The 16799-nt window shown below is 37.0% G+C and overlaps 1 protein-coding gene across 2 annotated transcripts in view; it reads left to right on the forward strand.

The window, feature by feature from the left end:
- The window catches only part of LOC123563247 (WD repeat domain phosphoinositide-interacting protein 3-like), a 34901-nt gene extending 20042 nt beyond the window's left edge, over window positions 1-14859 (forward strand). The window contains exons 6-10 of one of the 2 annotated variants that reach the window (XM_053530424.1): window positions 613-698; window positions 1496-1597; window positions 3919-4040; window positions 5885-5902; window positions 8449-14859. In XM_053530424.1, coding sequence (XP_053386399.1) covers window positions 613-698; window positions 1496-1597; window positions 3919-4040; window positions 5885-5902; window positions 8449-8555 — 435 coding nt within the window. In that variant the 3' untranslated portion in view covers window positions 8556-14859. The remainder of the gene's footprint in view (window positions 1-612; window positions 699-1495; window positions 1598-3918; window positions 4041-5884; window positions 5903-8448) is intronic. The other variant, XM_053530429.1, reaches the window with a different exon arrangement.
- The last annotated feature ends 1940 nt before the right edge of the window (window positions 14860-16799 follow it).

A 16799-nucleotide genomic window follows, 5' to 3' on the forward strand; every position in this document is an offset into this window, starting at 1 on the left:
TTAGTAAGCAATGTATGGTGAAAATTTATCCTTAATTGAGAATAATATTTGAGCCGAATAATGAGAAAAACTAGTGGGTGACACCAGCAATGGATCCAGACAGCCTAGCATAATTCCGGTCTATTTGTCAGATCCATGTGTTCCTATATTGAACAGTTGTTCGGAACAAAAAAACTCACAATAGCTTTCAAGCAAAGCAGGGCCTTGAGCTGCAGACTGATAACGTTGCGCAGGTTGGTTGGATCCATGCTAGTCCAAACACATTTGTTTGTCATGCATGGCTCATTTGTCTAATATTAACCATTTTCACAATTGATTGTTTAATTCAGACATTTAATAAGAGTATTGCATAGCAAGAACAACATCCAGTGGAGTGGGCACACGCATGGAAAACTATGGCATCCGCGCATTGTCAGGATCCATGCTGTCCTAACAGTTTCTCCAATTCCAATAGGCTTTAAAAGCGAACAGCATGGAGCCTGACCAGACTGCACGGATGCGCAGGCTGGTCTGGATCCATGCTGGTCGCAAACCCACTATGTTGGTTTTCTCATGGCATGGCTCATTTGTCTATATTAACCCAGTTTTCACAATTAGATTGTTTATTTTCAGGGTACATTAATAAGAGTATTTGACACTAGCAATGGACAGCAACTCCATGAGTTAAGAAGGGGAGCTAACCATGCAAATATTTATTGGTAAGTTGGAAACTTTATTATAATTCCCAGAAATAGGGAACACAGCAAAATATTGAGAGACAGAACATGAGCACAAAGGATTATTGACACAACCAAATACAGAAATATCAAAAATACAGGAACGTCAGCAATGTATTGGTTATAAGAAAAGTAACTCCAGTTTAATTAAGTACTCTTTTAATACAAGTAATACGTGTCACTTAAAGAAAATGTTCTTTCTTTTATATAAAGTCCAGGCATTGTACAAAGGATAGAAATGATATACTTTCCTATTGTTCTCTAAATGCAAACCAAAATGTTGATCTGATTTTAAATGAGATTGGACTAAATACAGGCTGCGACATTTGGCTGACACAACTTTTCAAGCAACTGTCTGGTTGTGTTGATGCTTTTTCTGTAGATATTTGTCACAAACACCTGAAATATACTTGTGTGCGGCCTTAATAGATTCTAAATGATTTGTTTTTGGGACTTTTCTAATGTGCTATTCCTTAAAAAAAGTATCATGGGGTGATTTTTCTGTGCTACATGGAGGATGAACTTAGCTTGCGAAGCTTGTAATGGGATATGTTTTATTCAGATATGCACATATTACGTCATTAGAATTGACTAGTTTGTCATTTAATTTGGGCAGTACCATTTATTATTTGAATGGATGCAAAGGCAGAATCACTTGTTGCCAGCAGGCTAAAGGTTAATGCATTTGTTCTCCTAAATGAGAATTTTGAAATTAGGTGATGTTTGTGTTGTCCAGACATTGATGGCAAGATGTTGTGTTTTGTTTTGTTTTTTTTCAGCATAAATTTTAATCAAGACTCTACATTACTATGTGTGTCGAGTGACCATGGTACAGTGCATATATTTTCAACAGAAGATGCAAAAAAGAACAAACAGTCAAGGTACATGAAACAATAACATTTTGTACAGTTTTGTAAGCTTTGGCATGAGTTAGAGGTGGGCTTTCATGGATGAGCTGTTAACCCTTATCCTGCTTATTTTCTGTAATGAAGTTGTCCATCTTTCAATTTGGACAATACCATTCACTGTTAAAAGGGGTGCTTACCAAAAAGATACTAACTGAATATTTAGGCAAACAGTGCAGATCTTGATCAGACTGCATGGATGTGCAGGCTGATCATGTTCTACACTGGTCGCAAAGGCAGAATCAATCATGTCCAACATGATAAGGGTCAAGGTCACTTACTTTGAATTACTTGCCCCTCTTCGTTTTGGGTTTGAAACCTTACATGGGTTTCACATTCTTTCATGTTAGAAAGCTATCCAGATGGCTTATTGAAGATTGTTGGTTCTACCAAAATGACAGCTCAAGCCGTAAATAACGCTTGGAGGGGCATCTTGGGTATTCCTCTTCTGTCTAAAGCTGGAGAGATGCCATATTGCTTTTTATACGCCCGTTTGAAAAAACGGGACGTATTATGGGAACGCCCCTGACGGGCGGGCGGGCGGGATGGCGGGCGGGCGGGCGGCGTCCACAGACTTTGTCCGGAGCATATCTTCTACATGCATGAAGGGATTTTGATGAAACTTGGCACAGTTGTTCACCATCATGAGACGGAGTGTCATGCGCAAAAACCAGGTCCCTAGGTCTGAGGTCAAGGTCACACTTAGAGGTCAAAGGTCAAATTCAAGAATGACTTTGTCCGGAGCATATCTTCTTCATGCATGGAGGGATTTTGATGAAAGTTGGCACAATTGTTCATCATCATGAGACGGAGTGTCTTGCGCAAAACACAGGTCCCTAGGTCTAAGGTCAAGTCACACTTAGAGGTCAAAGGATACAAGAAAGAAAACTTTGTCGGAGCATATCTTCTTCATGCATGGAGGGATTTTGATATAACTTGGCATAAATGTTCACCACCACGAGGCGGAGTGTCATGCGCAAGAACTAGGTCCCTAGGTCTAAGGTCAAGGTCACACTTAGAGGTCAACAGATACAAGAATGAAAACCTTGTCCAGAGCATTTCTTCTTCATGCTTAGAGGGATTTTGATATAACTTTGCACAAATGTTCACCACCACAAGGCGGAGTGTCATGCGCAAGAACCAGGTCCCTAGGTCAAAGGTCAAGGTCACACTTAGAGGCCAAAGGCCAGATACAAGAATGACTGTCCGAAGCATTTCTTCTTCATGCATGGAGGGATTTTGATGTAACTTGGCACAATTATACACCATCAGGAGAGGAAGTGTCATGCGCAGTTCCCTTCTTTAGAATTACTTCCCTTTGTTGTTACTATAAATAGCTTATATTGTAACTTTTTCATTACTAGTCGTAGGGAAAAATCGAGACCACTTTTCTGTAGTACAACATGCTTGCTACATCCAATTATGAGGTGTATTTTGACCAATCTCTACCTGGTAAAGATTTTTGTGTGGACTTGCAAATTTTTTTTGGATTTGTTTTTTTTTTTTTTTTTTTTTTTTTTTTTTTTTTTTTTTTTTTAAGATTATCTTCCCTTAGTTGTTACTATAAATAACTTATATTGTAACTTTTTTATAATTGACCATAGGGAAAAAACAAGACCACTTTTCTGTGGTACAACATAGATGTTACTTTCAAATTTTAGGTGTATTTTAATGTATCTCTACCTGGTAAGGAGTTTTTTTGTGGACAAATGACTTACAATGATTACTAAACAACCACATAATTAAAATTCCATTTGCAAATACAGGTGCTAGAGTAAAGAAATTTACTGTGACGGGCGTATATTGTGACATTCTTGCACTCTTGTTGGTTTGATGTTAAAACTTTAAACAGATATCTTCTAGGTGTGCTATGTGCTGTAAATTGCCAGTAAATATGCTTTTAATAGCTCTTGTCCGGAAAAAGCAAGATATATAACAGTTATGTCAACACTGAATAATGACTAAACTACTGTGGAAAAAGGTCTGAAACATAAAGTACAATTGTGGTACAAATGGATATGGTTATATCACCAACAGATAATGACTATTTTAACCCTTACCCAGTGCTAAGTTTCTAAAATGGAATGGTCCATCATTCAATTTGGACAGTATCATTTATTATTCAAAGGGGTGTTCAATGAAAATTTGCTGATTGAATAGCGAACAGTGCAAACCATGATCAGCCTGCACGGATGTCGTAAAGGCAAAATCACTTGCCGCCAGCAGGCTAAAGGTTAACTTCAGCTGTTGATGACCATCTGTTCCGTGGGTTCATGATTTGCTCTTGTATTTTACAGTTTAGCCGGTGCCGGTTTCCTGCCAAAGTACTTCAGTTCAAAATGGAGTTTCTGCAAGTTCCAGGTGCCAGGCGGTGCTCACTGTATGTGTGCCTTTGGTTCCGATAGTAGTTCTGTGATAGGTATGTGTATTATTTGTTATGACCACTGTTTGGGAAATCACATTTTATTTTCATTGAATGTATGCATTAGTTATAGGTTGATTCAGTCAAATGTAATCAGCTGTGGCGTATAGATTCCTATTACTTGACTTCTTTTACATCAACTATTCAAGTCCCATAGTAAGTTAAATCTTCATAACCAATTTCATTAAAAATGCAGAAATGATATTAATGCCTGTATGAAGATGTACTTATTATAAGCTACTAGGCTTTTCACATACACCTGAAACAGACATGCACAAATTGGATTTCTAGTTTTGGGACCATATTTTGTCTGAAAAGTTTGCTTTTTTCCACAAGTTTGTCAAATTTTTACTGTCTGTTCATGAGGAAATATTTCTAAAATCAGTCAGGATGCCCATGCAGCTCCACAACACCTTTGTGATTTTCTCTAATTTTGTGTTTCTTTTTATTGATTACATGTACACATTTAATTTTGTGATGAGGACATCCACACCTTTCTATGTTTGTAGCCCATTTTACATGTATTCCTGTAGAATCAAATTGTTAGCTCGACTATTCGAAGAATAGGGGAGCTATCCTACCCGCGTAGGCATAAGAGTTAGCGTGAGTGTCACACAAATAATAAAGTTTGCGTACCACCCCAAATATTTTGAAAGTCCATTGAGATATTGCTTTCATATTTTGCATACTTGTTTACCATCATGACCCCAGTCTGTAAAAAGGAGGAGGCAACTCTATCAAGCATTTTGACTGAATTATGGCCCCTTTTCGACTTAGAATAAATGTTAAAGTTTGCGTACCACCCCAAATATTTTGAAAGTCCATTGAGATATTGCTTTCATATTTTGCATACTTATTTACCATCATGACCCCAGTCTGTAAAAAGGAGGAGGCAACTCTATCGAGCATTTTGACTGAATTATGGCCCCTTTTCGACTTAGAATATGCTTATTGTAATGTTAAAGTTTTACTCCTAGCTTTTATTATACTACCAAGCACTGAGAATAGTCGAACATGCTGTCCACTGACAGCTCTTGTTTTATTTTCTGGTCCTTTGGGATTATGGTGTCCATTCAATATGTATGTAATAGTATTCAGCTTAAGCCGGTACTAGGGGGCATGATGGGTGTTGCACTTTCCATTACCTCTCATGAACAGAATCAAACCAAGTCTCCTGTTATTATACCCCCATAAAACAAAGTTTTTGGGGAAGGGGTATATAGGAGTGAGCTTGGCGGTCTGTCAGTCGGTCCGTCGGTTTTCATGGTATCCGGATGATAATTCATGAAAGGCTTGACCGATTTAAATAATTTTTGGTACACGGGTGTAACATCAGAAAATACAGGTCAGGTTCGAATTTGGGGTCAGTAGGTCAAAGGGCAAGGTCACAGTGACCATGAACAGTTAAACGGTTTCCAGATGATAACTTGAGAATGCTTGGGCCTAGGATCATAAATTTCAGTAAGTCAAAGGTCAAGCAAGTTCAGCTTTGACTTTGGCTTAGTTCTGTGACAAAGCCATATTGTGGGGGTATAATTCGGCACTCCTGTGACAACTCTAGTTTTGCTTGGTTGCATTCTATGCTTCCAAAGTATCTTCTTACAGATTTTATTTCCTCTTCCAGATGCTGCACATTTCCATCTAAATATTCAGACTAAAATTCAGCTTATAAAAGCACTAGGTGATTCCAAAACAACAAAAATGGTTTTTGATTGTTTCAGTTTGAACGTGAAATGGCCTTTCATGTAACCTATGAATAATCGAAACGTTTACATCTGGAAACTGGTTGATATTTAAAATTGAAACTGCGTAGGTTATTAGGATATATCTTTTGATTTCAGATACTAAATCAGTTATTGGTAAGAATGAAATGTTGCTGTATTTATAAGCTAGTATATTACAATTTGTTTTCTCACTACGTTTCTATAAATGAAGTCATGTTCTCAAACAATCTCTAGTATATTGGCTAGGTCTCCTTGGAGCTTGAAATGCTCTTAATACCTCTTGTGATTATTTAACAAATCTGGATAAATCTGTTTTCTTCTGGTCAAAGAGACTATATTTCATAAAACTATTTTCCACATTATGCTAATTCTATTTCATTTGTCAGTCCTTCCTGTTTTCCACTATTTTCCATATTTTATCTGATAGAGAATGAGCGATGATTGAAGCACTCAGGCTCGCACAAGCACTTCTTGTGGTTGCAGCTATTTTCTTTATATTTTGTATGTGTTATTACTCTGGCTCTGTCCCCTGTGTAGTTATTTATTCTTTGTTATTGGTGACAAAATCAATTTCTGTATGAAAAATGTTGTCACCTCAAATGATCAAATAAATTTCGTGGGCTGAGCGCGAAACTATTGTAACTGTATATAAATAAAGAACAAGATACAATAGTTTCGCGCTCAGCCCTCGCAATGTATTACTAAAATTTTCACATGCTGTGGGAATTGCTCAATATTCCCTCCAGTTCTCTAAAATATTTACTTGCCCTTAAATAAGAGCTAATAGGGGCCTCCATGGCTGAGTGGTTAAGGTTGCTGTCTTCAAATCACTTGCCCCTCACTGATGTTGGTTCGAGCTTCGCTCATGGCATTGAATTCTTCATGTGAGGAAGCCATCCAGCTGGCTTACAGAAGTCGGTTGTTCTACCCAGGTACCCTCCCGTGATAAAATTTATGGAGGTGCACCTGGGGTCTTCCTCCACCATCAAAGCTGATTAGTCGCCAAATGACATATAATTGTTTCGGTGCAACGTTAAAACCCAACCAAAAAAAATATATACTGTGAAATCATTAATATTCGTGGGGGACTAATTTTCGTGGATTTCGTGGTTGAGTAAATCCTCGAAATTTAATCCCAACGAACAAGTAAAATTCCCATTCATTGCATGTTCAAAAGTTGAAATCCACGAATTCATATCCCCACGAAATTGCCGTTTTGACCAAAACCACGAAATTTCGTGCCCACGAAATTAAATGATTTCATAGTATAAGATCTAATAATGAGTTTGTTCATTGAGGAAAGGTTACAGAAAAAAATTCTGTGATATCAGAATAAAGAAATGTAACATGATTGTAAGTTTCAAATAAATGATTTGGACACACATCTAGTTTTCAGCTTGACTGTTCAAAGAATAAAGCTGGTCAGTGTCCACACCAGCATCTCGATCTGGTTAAGTTTTTGTATGTACCGGTAAGCTGGTATCCTAGTAACCACTTGTAGGAATGAATAGAAACTTCAGAAATTTATCCACTGTGATGATGTGACATGCACTGCACAGTTTCCATATTTCTACTTTGCATTTTTACAAAATTATGCCCCTTTTTTGAGTCAGCAATTTTTGGTTAACTCTTTGTATGTAAGCTGCATAATAATGGGAATTGAGTGAAACTTCACACACCTGTCCACAGTGTTGAGCTGACATGCATTTCACAGGTTCCATAATTCTGTAAATTTTACCCCATACTCTTTTTATCCATTTAATTAACTTCCTTTAGTAGTCAGTCACTGCTACCAACTGACAGCTCTGGTTTTTGACATACCAGATGAACATTGAACTAGGTATTTTCTCAAGGTTTAAGAAGTTACATAACCCTTACCCTGCTGAATTTCTATAATGAACTTGTCAATCTTTCAATTTGGACAGTACCATTAACTGTTTAAAGGGGTGCTTACCAAAAAAGATACTGACTGAATGGCAAACAGTGCACGGATGTGCAGGCTGATCATGATCTACACTGGTCGCAAAATGGAAACAATCATGTCTAGCATGATAAGGGATAAGAAATACAGTTTCTGTTGTTGCTAGCCGAAGATTATCTGCAATTCTTTACACCATTTTCCATCTTCTAGTAGTAGATTTCATCTTGTACAGTCACACTCATTCCATACTTGTCTTCCTTTCTGATACCATCAGTTATCATTAGTAACAGATTTCAGTGCAGTTTATGTATAATTAGTTTTAAATACCTACATGTAATTAGCAAAGCATTTTTTTTTACTCGAGTAAATTCTTTGTAACTTACCATTTATAATAAGTTTGGAGATAATTTAACATGTAACAAAATACTTACTGAATAGAAGAAACTCAGCTTAAGTGACTGTGACAAGTCACAAGTAACAAGTGACTGTGTTTGCATGAAAATATTGAATTGTCATATATTTTTACCTTTACCCTGCTAAATTTGTATAATGAACTTGCCCATATTTCAATTTGGACAGTACCATTAACTGTTAAAAGGGGTGTATACTGACTGAATGGCAAACAGTGCAGATCATGATCAGACTGCACAGATGTGCAGGCTGATCATGATCTATACTGGTCGCAATGACAGAGAACTACAAAATGGAATGTCTCAATAGATAATTTACAGAAACATATTTCATGCTGTGTCTTTTTCAGTTGTTTGTGCTGATGGAAGTTATTACAAGTTTGTGTTCAACCAGAAGGGAGAGTGTTCCAGGGACGTATACTCACAGTTCCTAGAGATGACGGATGATCGCTCATAGTTACCTACAGCTACATCACTCGTCATCACATCGCCATGTTTCAACACACAATAACAAGTACCTACAAGTATACAGCACTTTCAGAAAATGTAAAAAAAATAACTGTATGCTTATAAACACCAATTTTGAGTGTTGTTGAAGTTATTGTGCCAATTTTTAAAGCAGAACAATTGTTAGAACATGGGAACCAGTATTTTCAAGAATTCCGTCATTCCCTAAAAATAGGTCTCATTTATGTGGCATTTTTTTACGTTTTAGGGATTAACTTATTAATTTATTAGTCTATAGGATAAAAAGACAAATGCTGTTTTGAAGAAGGGTTTCAGTCCTCTAAAAGTTATCTTCCTTAGGCCACCAATTAAAATATCTTTGTTTGCTGCTTCAGACCCTGCACTTTAAGTTGGTCATATGCAAACAAATCAAGAAGAGACAATGAAATTGAAGACTTTTTTATTTTATTATTTAATTGGGTCCCAAAATACTCACAGTTGACATAATATTTTATTTATTAAGCTATTCGATTTTGTCAGACTACCATTGCAACCTCATACACTGAATTGTTTTAAAAACTTAACATGTACATAGCTATAAATAACTCCTATTTTAGGCTGATGGTTTGATTCAGATTTTCCAAGAACATTGCATTATATTTAATAGAGTAAATACTGAAGTAGGTTTTTGTAATGTTTGAAAACTCTGTCCATGAAAAAAGCTCTAGGAAATGTCTTTAAAACTGCAGAACAGCTGATGTTTGAAACTCGAGGTGACTTAGATTTTTTTTTTGTAAAGGAAAGACACCGTGAAATGAAAGTAAATTCCTTAAAATGCCCTTGAATTTTAGTGCAAAGCACTTGTATGCATCAACCCAGTAATAAAATTACTTTTAATTGTCGATGTTACAGTATAAGTTTATCTTTTATAGATTTTGTTTTGAACAAAACATTGTATGACACTTACAAACTGTATTAGATTTTAAACTAAAAAATGCTTCTTGTTTTTGCCATAGATTTGAAAGGTTGTTTATGTTTGCTTACCCATTGGCATTACAGCATTTGTTTAATTTTTCTTGTTTTATATTGAATTATCACACTTGTAGAATTTTTAAGAATTGTGCATCATATAGTTATTTCATATAACCCTTATTTAAAGGGAAAAACTGTATAAATAATTTGCAATAGTAACTGATAAATATGATTGTATGATATAAAGGCAATAAGGCTGAGATTTTAGGAAATGTATGTGTGCAGCCACTTGTAAAAAAACAACAGAAGCTACATCTGAAAAAAATCAATCATGTTGCAAGTTTACATGTAATTCTTCATAGTTATTTAAAACTTCAGAGTTATGTTTTATAAGTGCATTATGAAAGTGTGCAACTAAAAAACAAGGACAGAAGTGCAACAAGAAAAAGAATCCTGGCCATCCATACAGCACTCTGCATGGAAATATAGGCAGGTGCACACAAACTGTATTCATGAGTACACAAATAAAAGATAATGGAATAATAAAAGAACACAGACGTAACAAACAGAAATAAATAGATATGAAGATTGAATATGGCAGGGCACTGCCTAGGACTGGTCAGAGGTAAAACCATCTGGACTTTGTGTGCCAAACCTCCCCCTCGCCTCATGTTCCTATAGTACAAGATAGTGTATTGGGGTAAATAGAACGACTTTGTTCAGTTGATTCTTAAATTGTATGAAAAGTGCACATACATGTAGATGCTTACTGAAGTAAGCAATGAAATACCGTAGGTAGCCATACATGTATGAAATCTCAGCCTCAGTACTAATGCATAGGAAGCTACTTAAAGTGGTCTTGTTTGAAAATAAGTTCATATTGTTCCATAAAAGTCTTTTCCATGTTTTATTTTAGGAATATATTGAGGCAATGGCTATAAATTTGTTTTCTCTTTGACTCAGATATGTAAGCCATATACTCTCACAACAAACATGTAATTTTTTTGTATTTCCTGTCTGTTATATTCACTTTGTTTTCAGTTATTTATCTTGAGAAAATTAGGAGTGAATGTTCTTCAACAGCACTGGCTATGAGGTATCCAAGTAAGTGAGTGAGGTGAGAAGTCTAAGAATACAGGTCTGTCATTGGTCAGTCTCAAGAATGAGGTCAGAATCATCCAGTCAGATGCTGGAGATTAGAGACTGGTTTCCATACCTCATGTTTTTATTTCGATGTAAATGAGATGTGAAACCAAAATTTGTAGTCCTGTTTGGTGCCATATAACCTATACTGTGTTGGTGCGCCGTAAAACCCAAATAAATAAATAGAGACTGGTATCATGAAATCAAGGGAAATAACTCTACGGAAAATTGACCAATTAAAAAACAAGAGGGCCATAATGGCCCTATATCGCTCACCTGTCATCATTGCACTTGAAGACAAGAAGGTCAAAAAATCGTAAGATCAATCAAAAGAATCATGAGAAAATAAAGAAATGTCAAAATACACCTATAAATTGGAAGTACCATCCATGTTGTACAACAGGAAAGTGGTTTCGGTTTTTCCCTACGGCCAATAATAAAAAAGTTACTAAATAAGCTATTTATAGTAACATAAAAGGGAAGTAATTAAAACAGAAATTATTGTAAGTGAACAAAAGAATGATCTGCCAAATAAAAACAAGAGCACTGCAATGCAACGCAAATGCAGAGCAATGTACACACAAAACAAAGTCATATGACCTTAGACCCCTAAGTGTGACTTTGACCTTGAAGTGAGCCATCCGAAACGTGCGCTCTGCACATCGTTTCCATGAGGTGAACATTTGTATCAGGTTTCTTTGAAATCCTTCAAGGGGTTCAAGAGTTACAGTGCGGTAGGGAAATTGCTAACCAGTAGACAGACAGACGGACACCAAGGCGATAACATAATACGTCTCTTAGGCTGTATAAAAAGGAATCGAGATTTTATGGTGATACAAGCTGTGTGCAAGTTTGGTTAAAATCAAATCATAAATGAAGCTACTATTGTGCAGACAAAGTCAAAATAGCTAATTTTGGCCCTTTCAGGGGCCATAACTCTGGAACACATTAAGAGATCTGGTCAGTTCAAGAAAGGAACCAAGATCTTATGGTGACACAAGTTTTTGTGCAAGTTTGATTAAATTCAAATCATAAATGAAGCTGTTATTGTGCAGACAAGGTCAAAATAGCTAATTCTGGCCCATTCAGGGGCCATAACTCTGGAAACCATAATGGAAACTGGCCAGTTTAAAAAAGGAATCATGATCTTGTGGTGATACAAGTTGTGTGCAAGTTTGGTTAAAATCAAATCATAAATGAAGCTGCTATTATGCAGACAAGGTCAGAATAGCTAATTTTGGCCCTTTCAGGTGCCATAACACTGGAACCCATAATGGGATCTGGCCTGTTCAAGAAAGGAACCAAGATCTTATGGTGATACAAGTTGTGTGCAAGTTTGGTTAAAATAAAATCATGAATGAAACCACTACCATGCAGACAAGAAATTGTGGACGGACGAAGGGCAATCACAAAAGCTCACCCTGTCACTACGTGACAGGTGAGCTAAAAAAATGACGGGCATCATCAAAGTATGTTGGTTCATATTTATTTCAAGTTTCATGAAATTCTACCAGCTTGTTACTGAGAAATGGCTGCAGACGTGGATTTTTCATTAAATCAAGGGCAATAACTCTAAGGAAAATTGACCGATCAAAAAAAAAAACTTGACGGGCATCATGGCAGTATGTTGGTTCATGTTTACTTCCAAGTTTTATGAAATTCTACCTGCTAGTTACTGAGAAATGGCTGCGGATGGACAACGCCATTTCAATACCCACCTCCGGATTTCATCGGTGGGGGATAAAAAAATGAAATACCAAACTAAGTGCTAATTATTTAATGCTCACCTGGGGCCGTATTCATAAAGCATCTTAAGTATAAGTATAAGAAATTGATTATTATGTCTCCTCCAGGAGACATATTGTTTTTGCCCTGTCCGTCCGTCCGTACGTCACATTTCATTTCCGAGCAATAACTGGAGAACCATTTGACCTAGAACCTTCAAACTTCATAGGGTTGTAGGGCTGCTGGAGTAGACGACCCCTATTGTTTTTGGGGTCACTCCGTCAAAGGTCAAGGTCACAAGGGCCTGAACATTGAAAACAATTTCCAATCAATAACTAGAGAACCACTTGACCCAGAATGTTGAAACTTCATAGGATGATTGGTCATGGACAGTAGGTGACCCCTATTGATTTTGGGGTCAAAGGTCAAGGTCACAGGGGCCTGAACATGGAAAACCATTTCCGATCAATAACTAGAGAACCACTTGACCCAGAATGTTGAAACTTCATAGGATGATTGGTCATAAAGAGTAGATGACCCCTATTGATTTTGGGGTCACTCCATTAAAGGTCAAGGTCACAGGGGCCTGAACATTGAAAACCATTTCCAGTCAGTAACTTGAGAACCACTTGACCCAGAATGTTGAAACTTAATAGGATGATTGGTCATGCAGAGTAGATGACCCCTAACGATTTTGGGGTCACTCCTTGAAAGGTCAAGGTCACAGGGGCCTGAACATTGAAAACCATTTCCGGTCAGTAACTTGAGAACCACTAGACCCAGAATGATGAAACTTAATAGGATGATTGGTCATGCAGAGTAGATGACCCCTGACGATTTTAGGGTCACTCTGTTAAAGGTCAAGGCCACAGAGGCCTGAACATGGAAAACCATTTCCAATCAATAACTTGAGAACCTCTTGACCCAGAATGTTGAAACTTCATAGGATGATTGTTCATGCAGACTAAATGACCCCTATTGTTTTTGGGGTCACTCTGTTAAAGGTCAAGGTCACAGGGGCCTGAACATTGATAACCAGTTCCGATCAATAACTTGAGAACCACTTGACCCAGAATGCTGAAGCTTCATAGGATGATTGAACATGCAGAGAAGATGGTCCCTATTGATTTTGGGGTCAGTCTATTAAAGGTCAAGGTCACAGTGGCCTGTTCATGTAAAATCATTTTTTGGAAATAACTTGAGAACCACTTGACCTACAATGTTGAAACTTAATAGGATGATTGGACATGCAGAGTAGATGACCCCTATTTATTTTGAGGTCACTTAATGATCAAAGGTCAAGGTCACAGGGACCTGAACAGTGACTTAAGAGTGTTGAAATTTAGCAGGATGACTGGACATGCCAAGCAGATGATCCCTATTGCAGCCAACCATCAGTGTCTCTTTGACTTTCGCTCCTGACCCCTATTGACTTCTTGCCTATAGGACTTTGCATTGGGGGAGACATGCGCTTTTTTACAAAAGCATTTTCTAGTTTACTTAAGTATTACTTTGGTAAGAAATTTATCTTACTTAAGTATATTTGTTATTCATAAAACAACTTAATAAGTAATTCTTGGCTTTTATTGCGGACGAAAACATTAAAAAAATACAACATTAATTTCAGACAGATACAACATGCACAATTATGTTTAAAGTGATTTTATCTAAAAAAAAAAAACAACACTTTAATTGCACTCACGACGCCATTTTGTTTTCTGACAAGTCATTTCTCACGTATCTTAACTTAAAGCTGTTTTATGAATAGGACTTAAGTTTTTTACTTAGACTTCAGCTGAAATCACCACAAACTTAAGTAAAATCTTCAACTTAAGTCAAAACTTATACTTAAGATGCTTTATGAATACGGCCCCAGGTCTGTGAGGTGGTCTTAGGTTCTTCGGTGCTAATGAAATTTTCTTTCCAATAGAAGTGCAGATTTATTTCATACACTTGATTGTTACAATAAATTGAAGGTTATTTTAACATTCTCAAAGGACTATCTAAAGAAAGCCAGTTCTTCCTGTACAAGTGTTACACTTAGACATATATGTGTCTATATATATGGATGTTTAGTCACAGTACATATGCACTTTGAACCAATGATTCTGAGCTGAGACATTTGATAGCATTTGTTATGTACTTGGATAGTATTATTGGCATTTCTTTCAATCAGGTAGACTCGAATTGTGCAGGAAAATGGCCAATAAACATTTGTTGACAATAGGAGTTGAAAAACAAGATACCATACTGTAGTTAGAACAACATTATTTTAGATGTTCATTATGTAAAATACATCATGCTACAAATATATTTTCTACTGTTTAATGTGAATCAAGCATTTTTTCATAATTGCATCATTGTTTAAAGGTGCAATATTTGAAAAGTATTGTGTATTATATGTATCTATGACATGTAAATAATTACTGTTAATGCTGAAAACAATTTATTAAAGATATCTATAAGCAATCGAATTTGATATTTGTTGTTTCTTTTATCTAGAGCCTAGACATGTTCAACTACATTAGACATAATATGTTATATATATTATATGTGTCTATGCATGAATGTTCAAGGTTTATTGACAGCCAAGTTTGTGTGTATGTTAGCGTATTTATAGTAGCAACTGGTAACCGATATGGGCGACTCCTTCAGAAGACTGTTAGTAATGTTAGTGGGTGAATAGTGCAAGATACAGAAGATGCTCCAATTCCAGAGGCTTCCCTGCTTCTTTAGCGTGCCAGATGTAAACACTGTCCGCTCTGTCAGCCAAGAGGCTTGGCTTCAAAGCAAAAGTCATTTTTATAGGTGAAAGACTAAAGGTAGTACTATATTAGGGTTCTATATGCAAGGTGGAGATGAATCACCTCTCAAGTGACTTCTTTTCAATTTGGATTTTTTTTTTACTTAATATTTCTTTACTTTTCAGTATACTGTGAAATCAATTAATTTATAAGGTATGAAGTTCCATTGTTTTGCCCAGAAGAGCAATTGTGTGGGGTTGATGGTATTGGGTGGAACCATCAAACAATCAAGTTGTGACCTTGACCTTTAATTGGCAGGGATGAATTTTGAAATCTGCACATTGTCTTGAAAAGGGGAATATTACAGCCAAGTCATATTAAAATCCTTTAAGGGGTTTAGGAGATACAGACCAGACACAAAATGGAAGGCTCAAACCTTTGACCTTAAGTTGTGACCTTGACCTTGGACCAACATGGCTGACTCAAAAGTTCTGCACATTGTCTTGATAAGGTGATCATTTGACCCAGGTTTCATGAAAATTGTTCAAGAGGTTTAGGAGATCCAATGCGGACACAAAATTTAAGACTCAAACATTTGACCCAAGCTGTGACTTTGACCCTTAGCCAACATGGCTGACTCGTAAGTTCTGTACATCGTTCTGATGAGGTGATCATTTGACCAAAGTTTCTTGAAATTCCTGCAAGGAGTTTAGGAGATACAGAGCAGACATAAAATGGAAGGCTCAAACATTGGACCCCTGAGTTGTAACCTTGACCTTGAGCCGACATGGCCGACTCATGAGTTCTGCACATTGTCTTGATGAGGTGATCATTTGACCAAAGTTTCACGATTATTCTTCAAGGGGTTTAGGATACAGAGCGGACACGAAATGGAGGCTCAAACCTTTGACCTCGAGTTGTGACCTTGAACTTGAACCGACATGGCTGACTCATAGGTATTGCACATCATCTTGATGAGGTGATCATTTGACCCAAATTTGATGAAAATCTGGGATTTAGGAGATACAGAGTGGACACAAAATGTTACGGACAGATGGACGGACGGAGACCATTCCTATAACCCCCCACCACTCATGGTGGTGGATTAATCAGGACAGCGGTTTCAGAAGAGAAGATTTTCAAAGTTTTCCAAATAGTCAAACAGGGAAAATGAACCCCACCCCCTGGCAGCCATACTTTTTAGCTCACCTGTCACAAAGTGACAAGGTGAGCTTTTGTGATCGCGCAGTGTCCGTCGTCCGTCCGTGCGTGCGTCCGTCCGTAAACTTTTGCTTGTGACCACTCTAGAGGTCACATTTTTCATGGGATCTTTATGAAAGTTGGTCAGAATGTTCATCTTGATGATATCTAGGTCAAGTTCGAAACTGGGTCATGTGCCATCAAAAACTAGGTCAGTAGGTCTAAAAATAGAAAAACCTTGTGACCTCTCTAGAGGCCAAATATTTCACAAGATCTTCATGAAACTTGGTCAGAACGTTCACCTTGATGATATCTAGGTCAAGTTCAAAACTGGGTCACGTGCCGTCAAAAACTATGTCAGTAGGTCTAAAAATAGAAAAACCTTGTGACCTCTCTAGAGGCCATATATTTCACAAGATCTTCATGAAAATTGGTCAGAACGTTCACCTTGATAATATCTAGGTCAAGTT

This window comes from Mercenaria mercenaria, chromosome 2 (genome assembly GCF_021730395.1).
Source record: "Mercenaria mercenaria strain notata chromosome 2, MADL_Memer_1, whole genome shotgun sequence".
In the NCBI taxonomy this organism is placed as follows: domain Eukaryota; kingdom Metazoa; phylum Mollusca; class Bivalvia; order Venerida; family Veneridae; genus Mercenaria; species Mercenaria mercenaria.